Consider the following 19,836-nt stretch of genomic DNA (forward strand, 5'->3'; position numbering starts at 1 on the left):
CAAAAAAGGCTGGGGTCCAGGGGCCGCCTAGGTCCCGGAAGCTAGAAAAATCTGCGGAAAACAGGTAAATTAATCGAAACTGAACAAAGAAAAAGCGGAATTCCGCTAAAAAGCGGAAAAAAATCATGTCTGATATATGTTATTGATGAAAAGATGGACTGCAGTACAGATGCCCTTATTCCTCACTCAACCTTTTCAACCACATCTACAACCAATATTTTGAGGCACCTCTGCAACCAATACTTTAAAGAATTCTGACAGAACCACGAGGTGTACAGAAATAATTTGCACAATTTTATGAAGTTTGGATTTTCAGTGGCACAAACAAATCATTTTAGCATCATTTTCATAATGATTATATGTATAATTTATGCTGTAAAAAAAGTGCTTAAGTAGTTGAAAATGTTGAAGATCTACCGTGACAATAACGTGCATCCCTATATGAAACTATTTCAAGAAAGAAATTAAGGATCGCAAAACTATACTAGAGAAAAATAAAACATTTTTAATAGTACCTGTTGAAAATTTCAGTCCACAACTGAAGCATTCTCTCAAAATTTCTCTCCAATGCAAACGATGACAGCAGAATCCCCTGTTTGGGTGAAAATGGAGAGAATTCATACAGATCTTTCACTCACTGGAAATGAATTGAAATTTCTCTCCAAGACCAAACTGCTTACTTTGACAGATTCTCAGAATTTTATTGAAACAAGTTTTGAGGTTTGTTTGGAAGGTCGGATGACATCCTGCTATATTAGTACACATTTGATTATTTATTTATTTGATTGATGTTTCACTCACTATATTTCACTTATTCGATGGTGGCCAGCATTATAGTGGGAGGAAACCTAGCAAAGCCCAGGGGAAACCCATGACCATCTGCAGGTTGCTGACAGACCTTCCCACATACGGTCGCAGATGAACTCACAGCTCCAGCACTGGTGAGAGGCCTCCGGGGCGTTGTGCTGCACTTCCTCGCTAACCCTTTCGGCCACAAAAGCCCTAGATATCTTACCATAAACAAAACGCTTGATAGACAGGTCTTTGCCTGTAAGCAAAACTTTAGCTCAATAGATCAAGTACTGAAACATTTAGGCTGGCACGGATTCTAATTTAGAAAAAAAAAAAAAAAAGGATGACATGAACGTCAAAATATTGATAATTTTCAAAAATCGACACACATGTAAGGTATCAACAATGACAAAGTGGTCTAGTGGTTAGCAAGCTAGTGCAGCAGAATACCCCAGGAGCCTCTCACCCACAAAGTCACTGTGAGTTCAAGTCCAGCTCATGCTGGCTTCCACAGTGAGTAAATGAGAATCAACTCCCTGTCCAAGTCTGGATTTGATCCCATACCTAGTGTTTCCTAGCAAGCAAAAGACAAGCAACCACTGGGTCACGACACACACTGCCCACTGTTACTTACATCCTGAAATTGTCCGGGTTGGTCAGGTGACTCTGACAGATGAACAGAGGCCGAGAGCCCACCTGAACACAGGTCAATCTGCTTAGACAGCTCCATGTAGTCATATATGCCAGCACCCATTCTGAAAACAGGAGGTTACCATGGCAACATTGACAGCCAATCAAAAGAAAATGAAGTCAGGAGACCCATGTCAAACCTGGGTCAGGTCATACCAAAGGCTTGTAAAAATGGTACTTGTTGCTGCCTCACTTGGCTCTCAGCACTGAGAGGTTACAGCAAGAAAAGATGACTGATATGCCTGGTGTCAGTATAATGTGACTGGGAAGGTGTCATGTCTGGTGACTTCACAAGAAGTCACATTGTACGCACACACACCTAATGGTTCCTCCTCATCATACATGCATGACTGAAAAATTGCCAAGTACACCGTTAAACCCCAAGCATTCATTCATTCATTCATTCATTCATTCATTCATTCATTCATTCACTTAAAGACGAACTCATGATAGTAACTTGTACTTAAACTTTATCCCACACGGTATTTTCATGTCTGAAAATATTGAATTTGAAATTTTCGTTCATACATGTACATGTATAATGGCAGTCATGCTTCTCAATGCAAAAACCACCAACCTTTGGCAAGCTACTGATGAGCCTTCGCATGTTTGTACATGTTTGCAGGGCAAATTGGTGAAATGGTTGTCATCAAAATCTCAAAAATAATGAAGGTGTCAGAAACTGCATTCTGTGTCCAAGGTTGGTATTGGATCCACAGCTCATGTGAGGTTGGGTAACTTGGGGCCAACTTAATTAAGTGCACATTATTAGCTATTAATATTAGCTCTTCACTACCACGATGACGTATGTTGTAGAGATATGAAGTGTATTTAGCAAAGGGCTACTTCACACTAAGTATGCTTCATGAAACTGACACCTTACCACTATCCCGCTCCCACGTCCCGAGTTCAATAATCGGGGAAAATAGTAAATATGTGTACTGTTACTCACTTTGTGATGATGTAGCAGAAAAGTGGGACATAGGGTTTGAGTTCTGGTGAAAGAGATGCCATGCTGGCAAGACCACGGAAGTACGTCACTCCATTAGTCGGCTGTTCACACAGATAGATTGGCAGGCTCTCTGCGGGAGGAGCACACTCTGTCAGTAAAAAAACAGCATAATTCTTGTATCTGATTGGATATAAATTTTATGTATATATGCAAACAATCTCATCTGGAAAATAGATGAACTAAAAAGTACCCCGTACAAATTTGATTTGTGATTCATAAAGTCATTGGAAACATTTTGGATGGAATTAATTAATTAATTAAATTTTCAATTTAATTTCTACTACTGTATATCAGGGAGTTTGTCAGCTGTCTGGCGCAGGTTGGCGAGTTCCCACAGGGTCTGCTTTAGTGTCCCCAAGTCACAAATCCAACACCTACAAATTCGGTACAAACAGTAAAAAAGTAGACATATCTACTCCAATGTTTTGTTTCCTCTTTAATGGTAGAACTTATACATTCCAGACGAAGACATTCCAGAATGTTACCTGATTGGATAATTTCAAAAGGCTCTGCAATAATCTTTGGAGAGATGTCAGAAATCTTCAGTGTTGGGAGGCAAGAAATGTCTTCCTGTTTCATCTGCTTCTCCAAGAGTTCTTTCCCTTGAAAAATTAAACTTAAAATTTTACTGAAAAACCTGGCATTAAGATCAATGGCATCAATCCCAGGAAAAACAAAAAACAGAGACATAATATTGAACTATTTTTAAATACAAAGTAAAAGTTACAACAAATTCTTATGACAGACGTTCTTCTTGTTAATTACTTCTTGATAGTAATGACTTCTCCCAGCCTCATACTATTGTTCTGTCCCAGTGATCTATCAGACCAGAAGAAGGGTCTGTCAGCAACCTGCCGATGGTCGTGGCTTTACCTGGTTTCCTCTCATCATACATAGAAGTGAACTATTCCTTGGTTTAGTGTAAAACACAAGTTTCAAATAAATAAATAAAATGAGAGGTAGAACAGACATGCAAAATACCCTATTTAATACAGCAGCAAACATCTCACTATTTGTAAACTTCTGGTAGAATACATATACGAATTATCTGATTTCAATTTATCTGTGTATCATTAAATTACACTAAAACTAAAACTTAAAATCAATACCTCTTTGGAAAATCTGTGACTTTTGCTCATCATTCAGTTCACGAAGTCTAGCCTGTAACTTTTCTTCCTCCTCAGCCTGTTTTTGACTGGAGAGTTCCTCATTGGGCCTCATGATCAATGTTAGCCTATGGCGATTGGACTGATAAGACAAATTATGGAAATTAGCTCATTAATATGCATATTTTGAGAAGTAGTTCTTTAGTTAGAAAATGACATCACATTCCTGAAATATCCACCACTTTATGCACTATGGTACAAAAATGTCATCAAGCTTTTCTTAACTTTTATGTAACCTATTTCACCTAAAGTTTAGACACTTTTTGCTTCATTCAGATTGACTGATTCATACATCTTATAGGGCCACCTTTCGCTTTGATCTTTCGGATTGTACCAAACCTTTGTCCAAATCATGAAAAACGCCAGCGATGCCACGAACACTACCTTAAGATACTGTTCCAATTTCTGCTGCAGGTAACACGGGTTGAACTTCAGCCTCTTTTTGAACTCATCCACTTGATCATTGACGCGGAGAAACGTAGACGGATCCGCGTCGTGATTCCAACTGGAGTTTAGCGCCTGTAAACAAGAAAGCGACTGATTGGTTGGTGTGGAATGTGGTGATTAATGAATCATTCACTTTCACACGGCAAAAGTAATTAAAAAATGTTATTTTAGGTGTATATTGCAATTTTCTAAACTATCATGCCTGTATCTGCATGTTTTTTTTTTCATAGTACTCAGGAATATCTGACAGTGATGTCAAATGCACGGCAGGGAGACTGCGACAACAAGCAAGGAATAAAACGTAGGCTTGTCCGTGACCATTCCTCCCACCTTCTTCCATTGTTCTCACCCGAATCCAAGTAACGGTTTGGATATTGTTCACACCTACGTCACTGGGTGTTCATGGAACGTAAAACTAATTACTGAGAGTTGATGAAGTCTTTTATCTTGATTATACGCTCACTATTTTACATCCCAACAGGAAGTCCGCAGAGTTTACCTATTTTCTTACATGATAATCGTTAATATGGTATAAAACAAAAACAACCTGAATCTCAAGAACCCCTTGATTTGTCTCACACTCACCAGCCCCAAATGTAATCCAAAGTTTGACGTTTGGTGCTTCAAACTTAGTTCAATTTTATGTAAAATGGCTTCAATTCTGTCCTCTTCAAATCCATCCCTTCAAAGATGCAAACAAATTAAGTTATTTCAAATAATACAATGTTTATGTACTTTATTTAGTGCACATCATTTTTTCCATGGACGTTTTGTAGACCATCAGCCCCCAACACCAAAAAAAAATAAAATTAACTCATGATAAATGACCCAAAGTTTTACCCTTGACTAAGTTCCACATTTTGCCTCATTCTGAAAGTTTTACTGATCTTAGAAGATGTTTTGAGGTTTGTTTGGAAAACAGGATGATATCCTACTGGAAAAATGTAAGTTTTACAACCAAAGGTAAAAAGTCCAGGCATTTATTTGCCTCTAAAAATGCAATTTGGGGGGCAAAATTTTAGGTAAATTTACCATATGGTTGATACAGCATAACTATATTCATTTCATTTTTTTAGAGAAACCCACGAAGAATAAATTATTGATAGAAAATTTGGGTAAAACATGCTTGTAATACTTTAAAAGCCATGTTCACATGATGTCATTACTGAATGTCACCTAAGAGAAAATAATTTGACGAATCAGAATATGACAGTCAATCTCTGTTTCTGGGGATTGGTACTTCACCTCTGAATTTCGCATACTTTTTATTTTTTTTTTGGTTTCTAGGAGTCTCTACAACGAATCACATGGTTGAGAGCATAGCTACAAATATTTCATCATTCTGATACAGTCAGTGCTACGTTCTTTCTTATCAAATAAATGATGACCATTATAGATATTATAATTTACGTGGACAATTACTGTACCACTGGGGGTTACAAATCAATCAATATACATCTTTCCATGTGGTAAATTTTAGGTAAGATTTCTTACCTGATTACATTATCTATTGTTTGATCAATAATCTCCTTCACTTTAGCAACATCGTTGTCATGGATACCCTGTAAGCCAATAGAAAACGTCCCTTCTCTCGTGTACCCTTGAAATCTAAAATAACATAAATCAAAAAACACTAACAGTGTTTGTACCCGAGAAAAATGAGAAATATTTCACATTCACAGGTCAAAGCTACTAATACTCATTAATTAGATCAACAGTTTGTTAATAACAATGAGACCTTGAATGAAAGAAACAGTACACAGACAAATTGTAGTCATGACTTAATCAATTAAATATATAGAATATAAAAGACTACAGCATAGAGAGTAAAACCAGAGCATCCATGACAGTGTGAAAGCTGGCAAATGGTCACACAGGTGTAATACATCTATAGTACAGAGAGTAAAACCAGAGCATCCATGACAGTGTGATAGCTGGTAAATGGTCACAGGTGAAATACGGCTACAGTATAGAGAGTAAAACCACAGCAGCAATGACAGTGTGATAGCTGGAAAATGGTCACACAGGTGAAATACCGCTACAGCATAGAGAGTAAAACCAGAGCATCCATGACAGTGTGATAGCTGGTAAATGGTCACACAGGTGAAATACGGCTACAGTATAGAGAGTAAAACCACAGCAGCAATGACAGTGTGATAGCTGACAAATGGTCACACAGGTGAAATATCGTTACAGCATAGAGAGTAAAACCAGAGCATCCACGGCAGTGTGATAGCTGACAAATGGTCACACAGGTGAAATACCGCTACAGCATAGAGAGTAAAATCAGAGCATCCATGACAGTGTGATAGCTGGTAAATGGTCACAGGTGAAATACGGCTACAGTATAGAGAGTAAAACCACAGCAGCAATGACAGTGTGATAGCTGGAAAATGGTCACACAGGTGAAATACCGCTACAGCATAGAGAGTAAAACCAGAGCATCCATGACAGTGTGATAGCCAGTAAATGGTCACAGGTGAAATACAGCTACAGTATAGAGAGTAAAACCACAGCAGCAATGACAGTGTGATAGCTGGAAAATGGTCACACAGGTGAAATACCACTACAGCATAGAGAGTAAAACCAGAACATCCATGACAGTGTGATAGCTGGTAAATGGTCACACAGGTGAAATACAGCTACCGTATAGAGAGTAAAACCAGAGCATCCACAACAGTGTGATAGCTGGCAAATGATCACACAGGTGAAATACGGCCTCTTGTCAGCTCAGTTTGGGTTTTATTCTAATTTTGCTTAAATATCCGCAAATCCCACATCATTCCCACACCTCCCCACCCGTGAGACACTCTGCTATTTTACCCAGTCATCGGGGAGTAGTCCGAGCCAATGTTGGCCCCCAACAGAGCCTGATAAAATGGTGCAGCCTCCCCATCTACCAGCAGGCTCGACAAGATGGTTAGAGTCAAAGCTTCGTTTATATCAGTGATGCTGAAAAAGAAAACATTGCTGATGTGAATAATAAGATCTTAGACAACTGTAAATTTTGAAGATATAGTTAGCATTTATTTATCTGAGTGATCTGAGAGATCTGAGATCTGAGTGCAGTTATATAATATGGGAGGAAGGAACCAGAGTGCAGTTATATAATATGGGAGGAAGAACCCAGAGTGCTTGTTGTAAACCACTGACCTTGGGCAAGTTATTGACGAACTTTCCCATGCGTGAGATATGTACGCCTATTTGGTGGAAGACAAGTGATTTTCAAGTAATGTTACACTACAAGCACAAATGACCGCTTAATGTCATCAAGGCCCCACAAGCACTGAGAGAGGGGAAAATCTCTTCCAAAATGTCTACACAATCACAGACTGTGTCCGTGGTCATTGCTGTTTACTTGTGTTCACAAATGTAGATAACAACAACTTCATAACTGTTTATATTTTTTTTATCAGCTAACACTAATAATAATTTCTCTTATTCGGTAGCTGTCAGGATTATGAGTGACAGAAATCCACAAATCTAACATCATCAACAATGATTTATAGCATCAATCAAGAAATATATGACAACAAGTCAATCTATGAACCAATCAGGCAACATATTTTGCTGTTTTTTTATCAGAAGTATAGTACATTAACTCACTCAGACAGGAGAAAGTTGACAGACACAGTTGTCTGTTTGGATGGGTCAGCAGCCATTGGGTCTGGTTGACAATAAATCACAGCCTCTTTCTGGAGAGAAAGGTCAAGGTAAAGACAAAGGTCAATGCGAAGAAAGAAAAGAGAAAAACAGAACAACAACATGACGTGAAATCTTCATGTTATGCGATTTCCACTGAACAGCTTTGCAACTGATTATAACGTTCAGAGTAGGGCAGAATGTTTCATATATACACAGGTGACAAAAATGCTCACAACGAAAACTGTATTTGAAAATGTCTAGTACAACATATTGCCTACGAAGAGCACAGTGCAACAGAATGTACAACATATTGTCTACAACAGAAGGTCAACAACGTACACGCTACAGCAGAATGTCTACAATGAGGACAGTACAGCAAAATGTCCACAATGAGCACAGTGCAACAGAATGTCTATAGTGTACACGGTACAGCATAATGTCCACAATGAGCACAGTACAACAGAATGTCTACAGTGTACACAGTACAGCAGAATGTCTACAATGAGCACAGTACAACAGAATGTCTACAATGTACACACTACAGCAGAATGTCTACAATGTACACACTACAGCAGAATGTCTACAATGTGCATGGTACAGCAGAATGTCTACAATGAGCACAGTACAACAGAATGTCTACAATGTACATGGTACAGCAGAATGTCTACAATGTACACAGTACAGCAGAATGTCTACAATGAGCACAGTACAACAGAATGTCTACAATGTACACGGTACAGCAGAATGTCTACAATGAGTGCAGTACAACAGAATGTCTACAATGTACACAGTACTGCAGAATGTCTACAATGTACACGGTACATCAGAATGTCTACAATGAGCACAGTACTAATGAATGTCTATAATGTACACAGTACTGCAGAATGTCTACAATGTACATGGTACAACAGAATGTCTACAATGTACAGAATACTGTAGAACGTCTACATTGGGCACAATACAACAGAATGTTTACAATGTACACAGTACTGCAGAATGTCTACAAGTACAACATGAGCACAGTAAAACAGAATGTCTACAATGTACATGGTACAACAGAATGTCTGCAATGTTCCCAGTACAACAGAACGAATAACAGAACAGAATGTCTACAATCAATATGTCTACAATCAGTGTTATGTATGTATATATGAATGTATGTATCTATGCTTGGGGGTTTTATGTCATACTTAATATATAATGACAAGGGGTCATTAGGCATGTGTACATATACTGTAAATTCTTGAGGCATGGCCAATCAAAGTGCTGCCGCTATGTCGTTGAACACGCCACACATAACACCACACCCAGTCACCCAATTATACTGACACCAGACCAACCAGTCCTGCTTCCTTGTTCCAGCCCCTCAGGGATAAGTCAAAAAACCAGACGGAAACAAGTACCAGTTTTTGGTCAATGTTATGGTATTCAAAAACATTAAACAAGGCGTTCATCGTCATATATCTTGTTCAACTATTTTTCAGGAGTTTTGAATCATGATAATAGCTAAACTCTTCACAAATGATGAGCATCATACCAAACCTCCATATAAGGTAGTTTCAATCACAAACTTGTACTGATTTACACAAATTCCTCATTATTTATTTAATCAGTGTTTTACTCTCTACTCAGGGATATTTCACTTACTCAACGGCCACCAGGACTATGGTGGGAGGAAACCGGCCACATCCCAGGGAAAACAAATGCCTCAGAGCTTTCAGGAAAGGTATACAACACAAACTTACTGCCTCAGACCACCGGGGTTCTAACGGCACTTCTGTATTGGGGTTGATCTCCTCGTATTTTTCCAGGTACTGTGAGTTCACAATCTCCAGGTGATTTTCAAGCGGAAAATTCCCATATGAGTAAAACCTTTGGGCGAAAATATAAACAGACAAGAGGTTTTATATCACACTCAACCAATATGAAAAATTTGGGGTAACACACCGATTACTTTTTTATTTTATCGGTGTTTCACGAAATACTGAAGAATTTCTCACTTATACAAAGGCAGTCAGCTTTATGAGGAAACCGGAATACCCAGCATAAACCATGGACCTTGGGCAAATTACTGACAAACTGACAAGCATTGGACACGCATATATACACACCATGTTTGTGGAAGGCAAGGGGTCTACAAATGTGAGACAAATGCAAATGCCCACACAAGCTCTGTTAAACGCTCCCTGTCATCACGCTCCCACACGCAGTGAGAGTTCAAAGAATTAACAAAATTCCCTGTCCAAGGCCAGATTTGATCCCCCACCATGTATCCTAGCGAATGAAAGGCAAGCACCTCTAGCTACAAGACTACGGCATGCTCTAGGCTAACTGATTACAGCTATTTCATATGATCTGATAGAATCAGCAGTTACTCCAAGCATCAAATTTCATTTATTTATTTATTTATTTATTTATTTATTTATTTATCTATTTATCTCAATAGTGTTTTATGCCACACTCAAGAATATTTCTCAATAGTGTTTTATGCCACACTCAAGAATATTTCTCAATGGTGTTTTATGCCACACTCAGGAATATTTCACGTGTTGGGGGGCAAATCAGGCAGAGCCTGAGGTAAATCCACGACCATCCACAGGTTGCTGAAAGACCTTCCCAGGTTCAGCCGGAGAGGAAGCCAGCATGAGCTGGACTTAAACTCACAGTGTTGGTGAGAGGCCCCTGGCCTATTACACCATGCTGGTATGCTAACCACCTCGGCCATTGGATTTATTCACTTCCACTGAATACAATACACGAACTATGGAGAATCAAATATTAACCCTATTTATTTATTTATTTCGTTGGTGTTTTACCCTGTACTCAAGAATATTTCACTTATACGACGGCGACCAACATTATGGTCAGCGGACATCGGGCATAGCCCTGGGAAACCCACGACCATCCTCAGGTTGCTGTCAGACCAATATGGACTCTAATACATTCCATCATCACTATACCCCCTTAGCATCTCTGGGATGGGAAGAACTGTTCTCACTTAGCATTTATGACATGTGGTCAGTTAGCACTGCTGGGATGGCAATGTGTCCGATGGAACCCACTTAGCATTGATAAGATGGAAGAAATGTACTCACTTAGCATTGCTCGGGTGGTAATGCGTCCTGTGGAACTGTTTAAGATTCTCCCAAGTGAGGTCTAGTATAGCCATAGGTTCTCCGCCACTAACAACGCCGTAAGTGTGGCTAGGCAGCAGGTTATTGAGGACAGCGATTGAGTACAGGCTCTGTGAGTCTGCCTGGAGAAAAGAAAAGCAAAGTAAAATGTGCTGCTTAACTGCTTAAAGAACTGACAGATTGTGTGCTGCAGGTGTAAACATTAGCATTTTTAGTTTTTTACATTTTCATGATATAACACTTATCAATCATATAGAGAGTGGGAGCTGTCTGTGGCCTAGTGGTTAATGGTGCTCCCCTTTCACTCACGCAGGTTCAAACCCGGTCTAGGACACAGAATTTATACATTATCCCCCCTTTCAGTGTTTGTGGGACATTTGTGACAATAAGTGGTTGATGATGCTCATGTGGCAGTAGTTTACACAAAGTAAAAATCACTGAAGAATACTTTTAACTATATGTCATCACCAGTGTGGCATGAATATCTACATTTCAAATGTGAGAAAGTTCATGAAAAACTTGCCACAGGTCGATGGTTTATGCCAGGCACTACAGTTTACTCCTCCCATAAAACTGAGAACCAACGTATAAGTGAAAAATTCTTAGAAAAAGTGAAACAACAATCAAATAAGTAGGTAAATAGTGCTGCATCAGTGCCGCATCAGTTTTATGAAGGCAGTCAGGTTTATGAGGAGGAGTAACCAGAGTCTCCGGAGTAAACCACCTTTCCTGCACCATGGAAAATAGGCCACTCCAAACACAAAAAAGCAAAAACCAAAGATGAAGCTAGTCAATATTCTTACCAGAGCACCTTTCATTTCGTTAAAGACTACACCTTTAAAGATCACAGGTGAGGATGGGTCATTAGGGTCTGTGTGTTCCAGTCTCCAGCCTTCCTGGCTACAAACAACAAACAAGTGAAAAATGTTTTTAGTTACTTGACTGGTTATATCAAAGTTGATTACATACATACTGTTTATTTTTACTTATTCGATTGGGGTTTTTTACGCTGTACTCAAGAATATTTCTGTTTTCACTTATCGCATATACTTTTTAATCTAAATTTAAGCAGGAGCTTACACTTGTTAGGAGCTAAAATCTGCACCCTAAATTAGAATGGTTAGGGCAATAAAATAATACAAGAATGAACTTTCTTAATTTATTTGACTGGTGTTTTGCATATAAACTTAATTGACAACTGCCAGATTAATGAGTTATTTATGGAACTACATAGCCAAAAGAAAACCAGATCTGACACACATACAGCTCTCAAGGTAAATCTATTTACATGTTAATCATATCGGTTTTTCATGGCGACAGGAAACTGGGGTGCCTAAAGTAAATATCCGCCCTTTGTCTGCAGGTACTGGACAGACTTTCTGATTTACACCTGCAGCCAAATCAACAAGACCTGGGCTACTGTTTTGGCCAACCTGATAACCACCTTATTAATAAGTGATAACAAGAGACAATTTCAACGTTCTGATCCAAAAATGCTGCCATTCAAAGAGTGACTGAGACCTGGTCCAATTGCAGTAATTTAATGTCATTGTATGTTAACTCTGATGACAACACAGCGTTGTTAGTCATTCTTTACCAATCACGTCCACTAAGTTGCAACCAAACATCAACACAATTTGTTTTAATCTAATTCAGCTTACGCCATGGTGATAGGAGCGTGTAATTTGCAACTTTTTAAGCATTTACATGAACAGCTGGAATAAAACCCATCACTGAGGTAAACTGACAAGAGGCTGCATTTCATCAGTTACGTGTGACCATTTGCCAATTATCACACTGTTATTGCTGCTCTGGTTTCACTTTCTATGCTGTACTGGTTTCACTTTCTATGGCTGCTCTGGTTTTACTCTCTATGCTGTATGGCTATCACACATTGTTCACTGCTATGGTTTTACTCTTTATGCTGTACAAGTGTCACACTGTCTTCATTGCTATGGTTTCACTCATTGTGCTGTACGTCTGTCACACTGTCGTTGCTGCTCTGGTTTCACTCTCTACGCTGTACGTCTGTCTCACTTTCGTCGCTGCTCTGGTTTCACTCTCTATGCTGTAGGTCTGTCACACTGTAGTGGCTGCTCTGGTTTCACTCTCTATGCTGTAGGTCTGTCACACTGTAGTGGCTGCTCTGGTTTCACTGTCTATGCTGTACGTCTGTCACACTGTCATCGCTGCCCTGGTTTCACTCTCTATGCTGTACGTCTGTCACACTGTCATCGCTGCTCTGGTTTCACTCTCTACGCTGTACGTCTGTCTCACTTTCGTCGCTGCTCTGGTTTCACCGTCTATCCTGTAGGTCTGTCACACTGTCATTGCTGCTCTGGTTTCACTCTCTATGCTGTACTATGCTGTAGGTCTATCACACTGTCGTTGCTGCTCTCGTTTCACTCCCTATGCTGTACGTCTGTCACACTGTAGTGGCTGCTCAGGTTTCACTCTCTATGCTGTAGGTCTGTCACACTGTAGTGGCTGCTCTGGTTTTACTCTATGCTGTGGGTCTGTCACAATGTAGTGGCTGCTCTGGTTTCACTCTCTATGCTGTAGGTCTGTCACACTGTCATCGCTGCCCTGGTTTCATTGTCTATGCTGTAGGTCTGTCACACTGTAGTGGCTGCTCTGGTTTCACTCTCTATGCTGTAGGTCTGTCACACTGTAGTCGCTGCTCTAGTTTCACTGTCTATGCTGTAAATCTTTCATGTTGAGAACAAGGTTAAACAGAAACATTATAATCACCAGAAATCCAGCTCTCTCAGTTTTGGCTGCAAAACGGCGTCCAGGTAAACATTCAGCAGATTCTTGAAGTCCTGAGGATTCTGGGTAGAGAAAGGGTACATCGTCCAATCATAGGCTGCAAAAAGTAAGTCATTAGCATAAATACAACTAAACCCTCCACATGAAATCCTTTTTGACATATTTTCTTCTGTGTTTATTTCAACAATATTTACTTAAAATATTAAATATTATTTTCATTTAATTTGTCTGACCCGGTTTCCTTCCACGTGGTCTTTAACAAATGCAAGACTATCTCAACTGCCAAATTAACATTTTGTCTACTGGCAAGCTACGGGTAGGTCTTGTTGTTCCAATCAATAAATTTGAAATGACGACTTTGACCCTTAACGGGGCCTCCGTGACTCAGTCGGTTAGCACGCTAGGGCAGCGTAATGACCCAGGAGCCTCTCACCAATGCCGTGGCTGTGAGTTCAAGTCCAGCTCATGCTGGCTTCCTCTCCGGTCGTAAGTGGGAATTTCAGCCAGCAACCTGTAGATGGTTGTGGGTTTCCCCCGGGCTCTGCCCGGTTTCCTCCCACCATAATGCTGGCCGCTGTCGTATAAGTGAAATATTCTTGAGTATGGCGTAAAAAACACCAATCAAATAAATAAATAAACAAATCGACCCTTAGCTGAAAATAGCCCCACCTGTCATGGCATTCATGAAGGTTGCCATGGATCTATTCAGCATCTTAAAGAAGGGGTCGCTGACGGGGAATCGCTCTGACCCACAGAGAACCGTGTGCTCCAGGATGTGAGGTACACCTGTGCTGTCCATCGGTGTCGTGCGGAAAGAAACACTGCAACAACAACAACAACAAACTGTTTGTGATAAAGATCTCATCATAGAAACGATCCTTTTTTACACTGGTGCAACAACAAACTCATTGTGATAAACGGCTCACTGAAGACTTACTGAACGATATTGTTGGCATCATCTCTGGTAACATGGAGATATTTGGCAACGGTTTTGTCATGATTCAGCAAGACAGACACCAGACAAAGCTCAGGAAGTGTTGGTGAGAGGCACCTGGGCTATCACGCCATGCTGGTACACTAACCATGTCAGACAATGAATTTATTTACTTCCACTGAATATAATACATTAACTATGGAGAATGAAATATCAAATATTTATTCATTTATTTATTTATTTCATGACTGCAACAAGCACTATTGTGGGAAGAACTGGGCAGAGCGCTGGGAAACCCATAACCATCCGCAGGTTGCTGGCAGATCAATATGGACTCTAATGCATTCTACTATCACTGTACCCACTCAGCATTGCTGGAATGGTAGTGCGTTTGGTTGCACTGTACTCACTTAGCATTGCTTAGAGAAGAGCTGTTTGCTGGGATGGAACTGTGTCTGGTGCAACAACAACAAACTCATTGTGATAAAGGGCTCACTGAAGACTTACTGAAAGCTATTGTTGGCATCATCTCTGGCAACATGGAGATATTCGGCTCCGGTTTTGTCATGATTTAGCCAGACGGACACCAGACAAAGCTCCGGCACTTCTACAACCTGGGGAGCAAAGCACGATTTACTGAGTGACTTATTGATTAAAGGTGGGGAAATAAACAAGGGGGATAACTTCTAAAAACTCGAAAAGGAAACAAATCAGCATTTTCTGCTTACCTAATATGAAACAAAGACCTTGGCAAATATGAACAAATTTTTCTTTGGTCTACATGTTAATACTAATACGATTATTTATAACATAATTACATAGAAGCAGCATGTCAACCAATTAACATAAAGTCAAAAGATAAAGAAACTTTCAGGAAAGATGACAGTTTTTTTTTTTGAGACTGTGTCTATAGGGCATTCTTGAAATTGGTAAATAAGCAAGAGTGCAGTTGCAATAGAAGAGAGATTTGGCACAAGCAACAAACCAGGCCCAACAGAATAAAATCATCAATCAGTTTACACCAGGCCCAACAGAATAAAATCATCAATCAGTTTACACCAGGCCCAACAGAATAAAATCATCAATCAGTTTACACCAGGCCCAACAGAATAAAATCATCAATCAGTTTACACCAGGCCCAACAGAATAAAATCATCAATCAGTTTACACCAGGCCCAACAGAATAAAATCATCAATCAGTTTACAACAAACACTGTATCTCAAATATCACCAGCGTTTTATTTAACTTTGCTCGGCTCATCTGCATATCTTACAATGTAATGACAACCAAAATACTGTTCACATACCTTGTTCACCGTGAAGCCATGGAGTTTGTCATTAGGTTTATACTCTCGTGCCACATCAAGCGAAGAATTTCCCGAACTCTGGTAACGTCTCTGAGGATAAAACAACCTGGAACGAGAAACAAAACTAAAAAGAGATGCCTTCAGCGTGGAACAAGACTTATATGGGATAACAGTACTTACATTCATTTGATTGGTCTGATTTATTTATTTGATTGGTGTTTTTGCCCCATACTCAAGAATATTTCATTTATTCTATGGGCGTTAAGCATTATGACGAGAGGAAACCCGACAGAGCCAGTGAGAAACCCAAAACCTATCTGATTGGTGTTTAACACACAACCGGATATTCACTAATATTTCACTTAACGAATATTTCACTTACATGAAAGCGAATCAGGCTTACCCTACTTCTGCAACCTTTTCAACGACCTCTCCAGCCAATATTTTTAAACATTCTGAGAGAACTATAGGGTGTACGGAAATAATTTGCACAGTTTTATGAGAGATTGCATCCTCAATAACATCAATTTTGGCATCATTTTCATAATAACTGTATGCATAAACTCCACTGAAAAAGAGTGTTTTAGTGGTTGATATTGTTGAAGATTTACAGTATTTGTGAAAGACAATTTGACCTTGGGAAAACCACGACTTTATGCCATGTACCAGACACATCATCTGATGTATTTTTTTATTTTTGTGATATATTTAGTTATTTCGTTTTGACTCCCTCACTGATTTAAGGCCACAGTAAGCGGTCTTCTTTTGTTCATTGGCCAAGAGTCATTTATAGGCAGCAAAACTGTTCTCCAGCAGGTTTGAACTTGCTTCAACCTTTTCAGCCAATAAAACACTTTTTTTCAGTGGAATATAAGCATACAACCATTACAAAATGACGCTAGAATGATTCGTTAATGTCATTAAAGATGCAAGCTTCATAAAGGTGTGCAAATTAGTTCCCAACACCCAGTAGCTCTAGAGCTTAGAATGTGTCAAAATACTGATTGCAGAGGTTGTTGAAAAGGTTGAAGAATTTGGGTACTACAGGTATCTTAGATACTTCAGAGCTGTTCAATGATTGTAGTTCAATGCCACATTAACAACATTTCTGCCCCATCAGTTGTGGTGGCCCAAGCTTAAATGTAAACTGTATTACACTAGTATTACACCGGGAGGAAACTGGGCAGAGCCTTGGGGAAACCCACAACCATACGCAGGTTGCTGCAAGACCTTTCCACATACAGGCAAAGAGGAAGTCAGCATCAGCTGGACAGAACTCACAGCGACAGCATTGGAGAAAGGCTCCTAGGTCATTGCATTGCACTGGCACGCTAACCACCTTGGCCACAGAGGCTCCCAAACCATGATCACTCAATCCATGTATCTAGTGGAAGGTATGATGAAAGTGATTTAACAATGCACTGACAGAGTACATCATTAAACCTCATGTTTAATGTTTAATGCTGGCCGCCATCGTATAAGTGAAATATTCTTGAGCACGGTGTAAAACACCAGTCAAATAAATAAATAAATGGAGATATAGTTGACTTGTAAGTTTTGTCTCAAATGCTGTGACAAACTGCTACAGCAACTGTATCAGGTTTTTAAATGGGGTGTGCTCATGGACAGGGGTTATCCCTGGACAAATAAAATTTTACCACACGTAACAAAGCAATCCCAGACAACCAATCACCTTGTCGATCGATATGTGTTATGTTAAGATTTTGACATTCATCGTCACGAAGAATGTTTGAAATTTAGAACAACAGCATTACACACTGAATCAATTTATGTGAACTACAGTAGGCCTACTCAGTTCCCTAAATAACGATAAAATCGCATGACAAGAGAAATACAAACTATCTACATGTGATAGGTTTGTCATTTTACCTCTGACACTGTTGTCGAACTGTTGTCGCCCTTTGGCACACAACTCGGTACATTGTGATTTGAAGTACCGTACTGAGATGTCAATGTTACATGAGCTGACTTCCAACTGCTGGTGTTGTTGTTGTTGTCCGAGTAGAGGTACGACGGAAATCTCTGACGCAGTGATAGACCTTCCTCTCACTCCACCAGAATGGGAACAATGAAGCAGGTGTCTTTTTGTGTCAATCTAGCTAAGTCTCGAAGATCTGCTTATCCAAAATCAATATTGTTGACCTCCAGCCAAGTCTAAATAAACTTCACACATGTCATCCATGTAGGGCGCCATTTTGGATAATGCGAAAATACGGAGTCAAAATCCGGCAAAAGTAGAACAGTCCACTGATGATTAAAACATGAACAGACTGGTTATTTTTGGTCCGGTTATTGATTACTTGCTGCACTGAAGTGTTTGCTATTGACTGCTTGTCAGATGAATGATAACGATGGCTAGAGTCGCGTCCAGCTGAGGAGTGTTAAGCTCAACTTGCTCTGGCCTGGAGGCGAGTTCAAACCACGGTCGTGTCAGGAGGTCGATTTTTATATAGGGTACGGTATTTATTTTTATGGTGTAATTCTGAGTCCAGTTGTCCTGTACTGAAATATCGGAGTACCTTCATAGTATTTTGTCACGATTTCCTTTCAAACGCCGGTGGTTCCAAGCGCAACACCTCCCTTGGGTGGTTTAGCCAGCCAGGTTGACAAGTGTGGGCGTACTATTTATTTATTTACGGTATATATTTCATTGGAGTTTTAGGCCGTATTCAAAAACATTTCACTTGGTGTGAAGTGTGAGAAAAAACACAGGTAGTGCCCAAGAGAAACCCATAACCATCCAAACAAAGTTGCTGGAAGACCTGCCCATGCACAACTGGAGAGGAAACCAGCATGAGCTGGACTTTGAACTCAGCTTGTACCATTGACAGTGGGTTTAACATTGTGGTCCAGGATAAGCTTCACTTGTAGGATGGCCTTCTCACTTATGGTGAAGAAAGCTGGTACAGTAACATAAACAGCATTGATAAATTAATTTATTTATTTATTTATTTATGATTGGTGTTTCACGTGGTAATCAAGTGAGTGAGTGCTTAGGGTTTAACATCGTACTTAACAATTTTTCAGTCATATGATGACGAAGGAATTCCTAGAGTGCATGTAATGTGCCTCCTTGTTGCAGGTCGGATTTCCACAGCTCTTTTATCTAGTGGATGAACAGTGTGTTGGAGACAACGGACAGGACACCCCATCCAACCAGTAACATTTGCCCCAACGCTACTAACCAGCACTGGTGCTTTCCTGGAAGAACAGTAGCTTTCAGAAGCTGGACATGACACCCTATCCATTAGTATTACCCTTCAGGTAACCCATTTTAATGAGATCTACCTTGATATAGCGTAGAACTCCATCTTTCTTGCAACATCTAGTGTGGAGCACAGAGACTGGTGACAGAAGCGTTCACAAGTTTTACAAACACTTAGCCCTTCAAAATGATAATGTACATGAATTCTGATTAGCCAATTGGTTTTGAGCTCGTTAACATGCAAACTTGAGGACAGGAGCTCATCTGAATGTGTGTCATGTCATCGACATCATGAACTTTTTCTCACAGCCCTTGGTTGGAGGAATTGAGGCTGCAAAATACAAATCTTTTTAGTGACACTCTGGTGCAAAATGATTGTCATTTTACGGCTAGGTAAGGCTTACTGTCTGTCTCCTAAAATGACTGCTTTCCAGTGTACTTAAAACTACCCACAAAATATATTATCGCATCGGTGGCCTAGTGGTTAGAGCATCTACCTCAAAGTCAGAAGACCCAGATCTGATCAAACCAAGAAAAAATGACACTTGTTGCTGCCTCGCTTGGCACTCGGCACTAAGAGGTTAGAGCAAGGAAACAGGACTGGTTGTTCCGGTGTCAGTATAATGTGACTTGGCGGGGTGTTATGTCTGGTGTCTTCGGCATGCTACTTCAGTGACGGCAGCACTTTGGCAGCATGGACTCGCCCTGCCTCAA

General features: G+C 39.9%; 1 protein-coding gene across 1 annotated transcript in view; it reads right to left on the bottom strand.

The window, feature by feature from the left end:
- LOC135464625 (presequence protease, mitochondrial-like) overlaps window positions 1–18,091 on the bottom strand; it is a 30,627-nt gene extending 12,536 nt beyond the window's left edge. The window contains exons 1-18 of the mRNA XM_064742080.1: window positions 17,787–18,091; window positions 15,897–16,002; window positions 15,097–15,203; window positions 14,325–14,476; window positions 13,638–13,752; window positions 11,690–11,786; window positions 10,848–11,008; window positions 9,498–9,624; window positions 7,714–7,802; window positions 6,931–7,059; window positions 5,602–5,715; window positions 4,693–4,789; window positions 4,045–4,179; window positions 3,604–3,742; window positions 2,980–3,096; window positions 2,435–2,582; window positions 1,427–1,547; window positions 516–592 (exon numbers count right to left, since the gene is read on the bottom strand). Of these exons, the coding sequence (XP_064598150.1) occupies window positions 516–592; window positions 1,427–1,547; window positions 2,435–2,582; window positions 2,980–3,096; window positions 3,604–3,742; window positions 4,045–4,179; window positions 4,693–4,789; window positions 5,602–5,715; window positions 6,931–7,059; window positions 7,714–7,802; window positions 9,498–9,624; window positions 10,848–11,008; window positions 11,690–11,786; window positions 13,638–13,752; window positions 14,325–14,476; window positions 15,097–15,203; window positions 15,897–16,002; window positions 17,787–17,839 (2,084 nt within the window). The 5' untranslated portion in view covers window positions 17,840–18,091. The remainder of the gene's footprint in view (window positions 1–515; window positions 593–1,426; window positions 1,548–2,434; window positions 2,583–2,979; window positions 3,097–3,603; window positions 3,743–4,044; window positions 4,180–4,692; window positions 4,790–5,601; window positions 5,716–6,930; window positions 7,060–7,713; window positions 7,803–9,497; window positions 9,625–10,847; window positions 11,009–11,689; window positions 11,787–13,637; window positions 13,753–14,324; window positions 14,477–15,096; window positions 15,204–15,896; window positions 16,003–17,786) is intronic.
- Window positions 18,092–19,836: the final 1,745 nt, after the last annotated feature.

This window comes from Liolophura sinensis, chromosome 4, assembly GCF_032854445.1.
Source record: "Liolophura sinensis isolate JHLJ2023 chromosome 4, CUHK_Ljap_v2, whole genome shotgun sequence".
NCBI classification, from domain to species: Eukaryota; Metazoa; Mollusca; class Polyplacophora; order Chitonida; family Chitonidae; genus Liolophura; species Liolophura sinensis.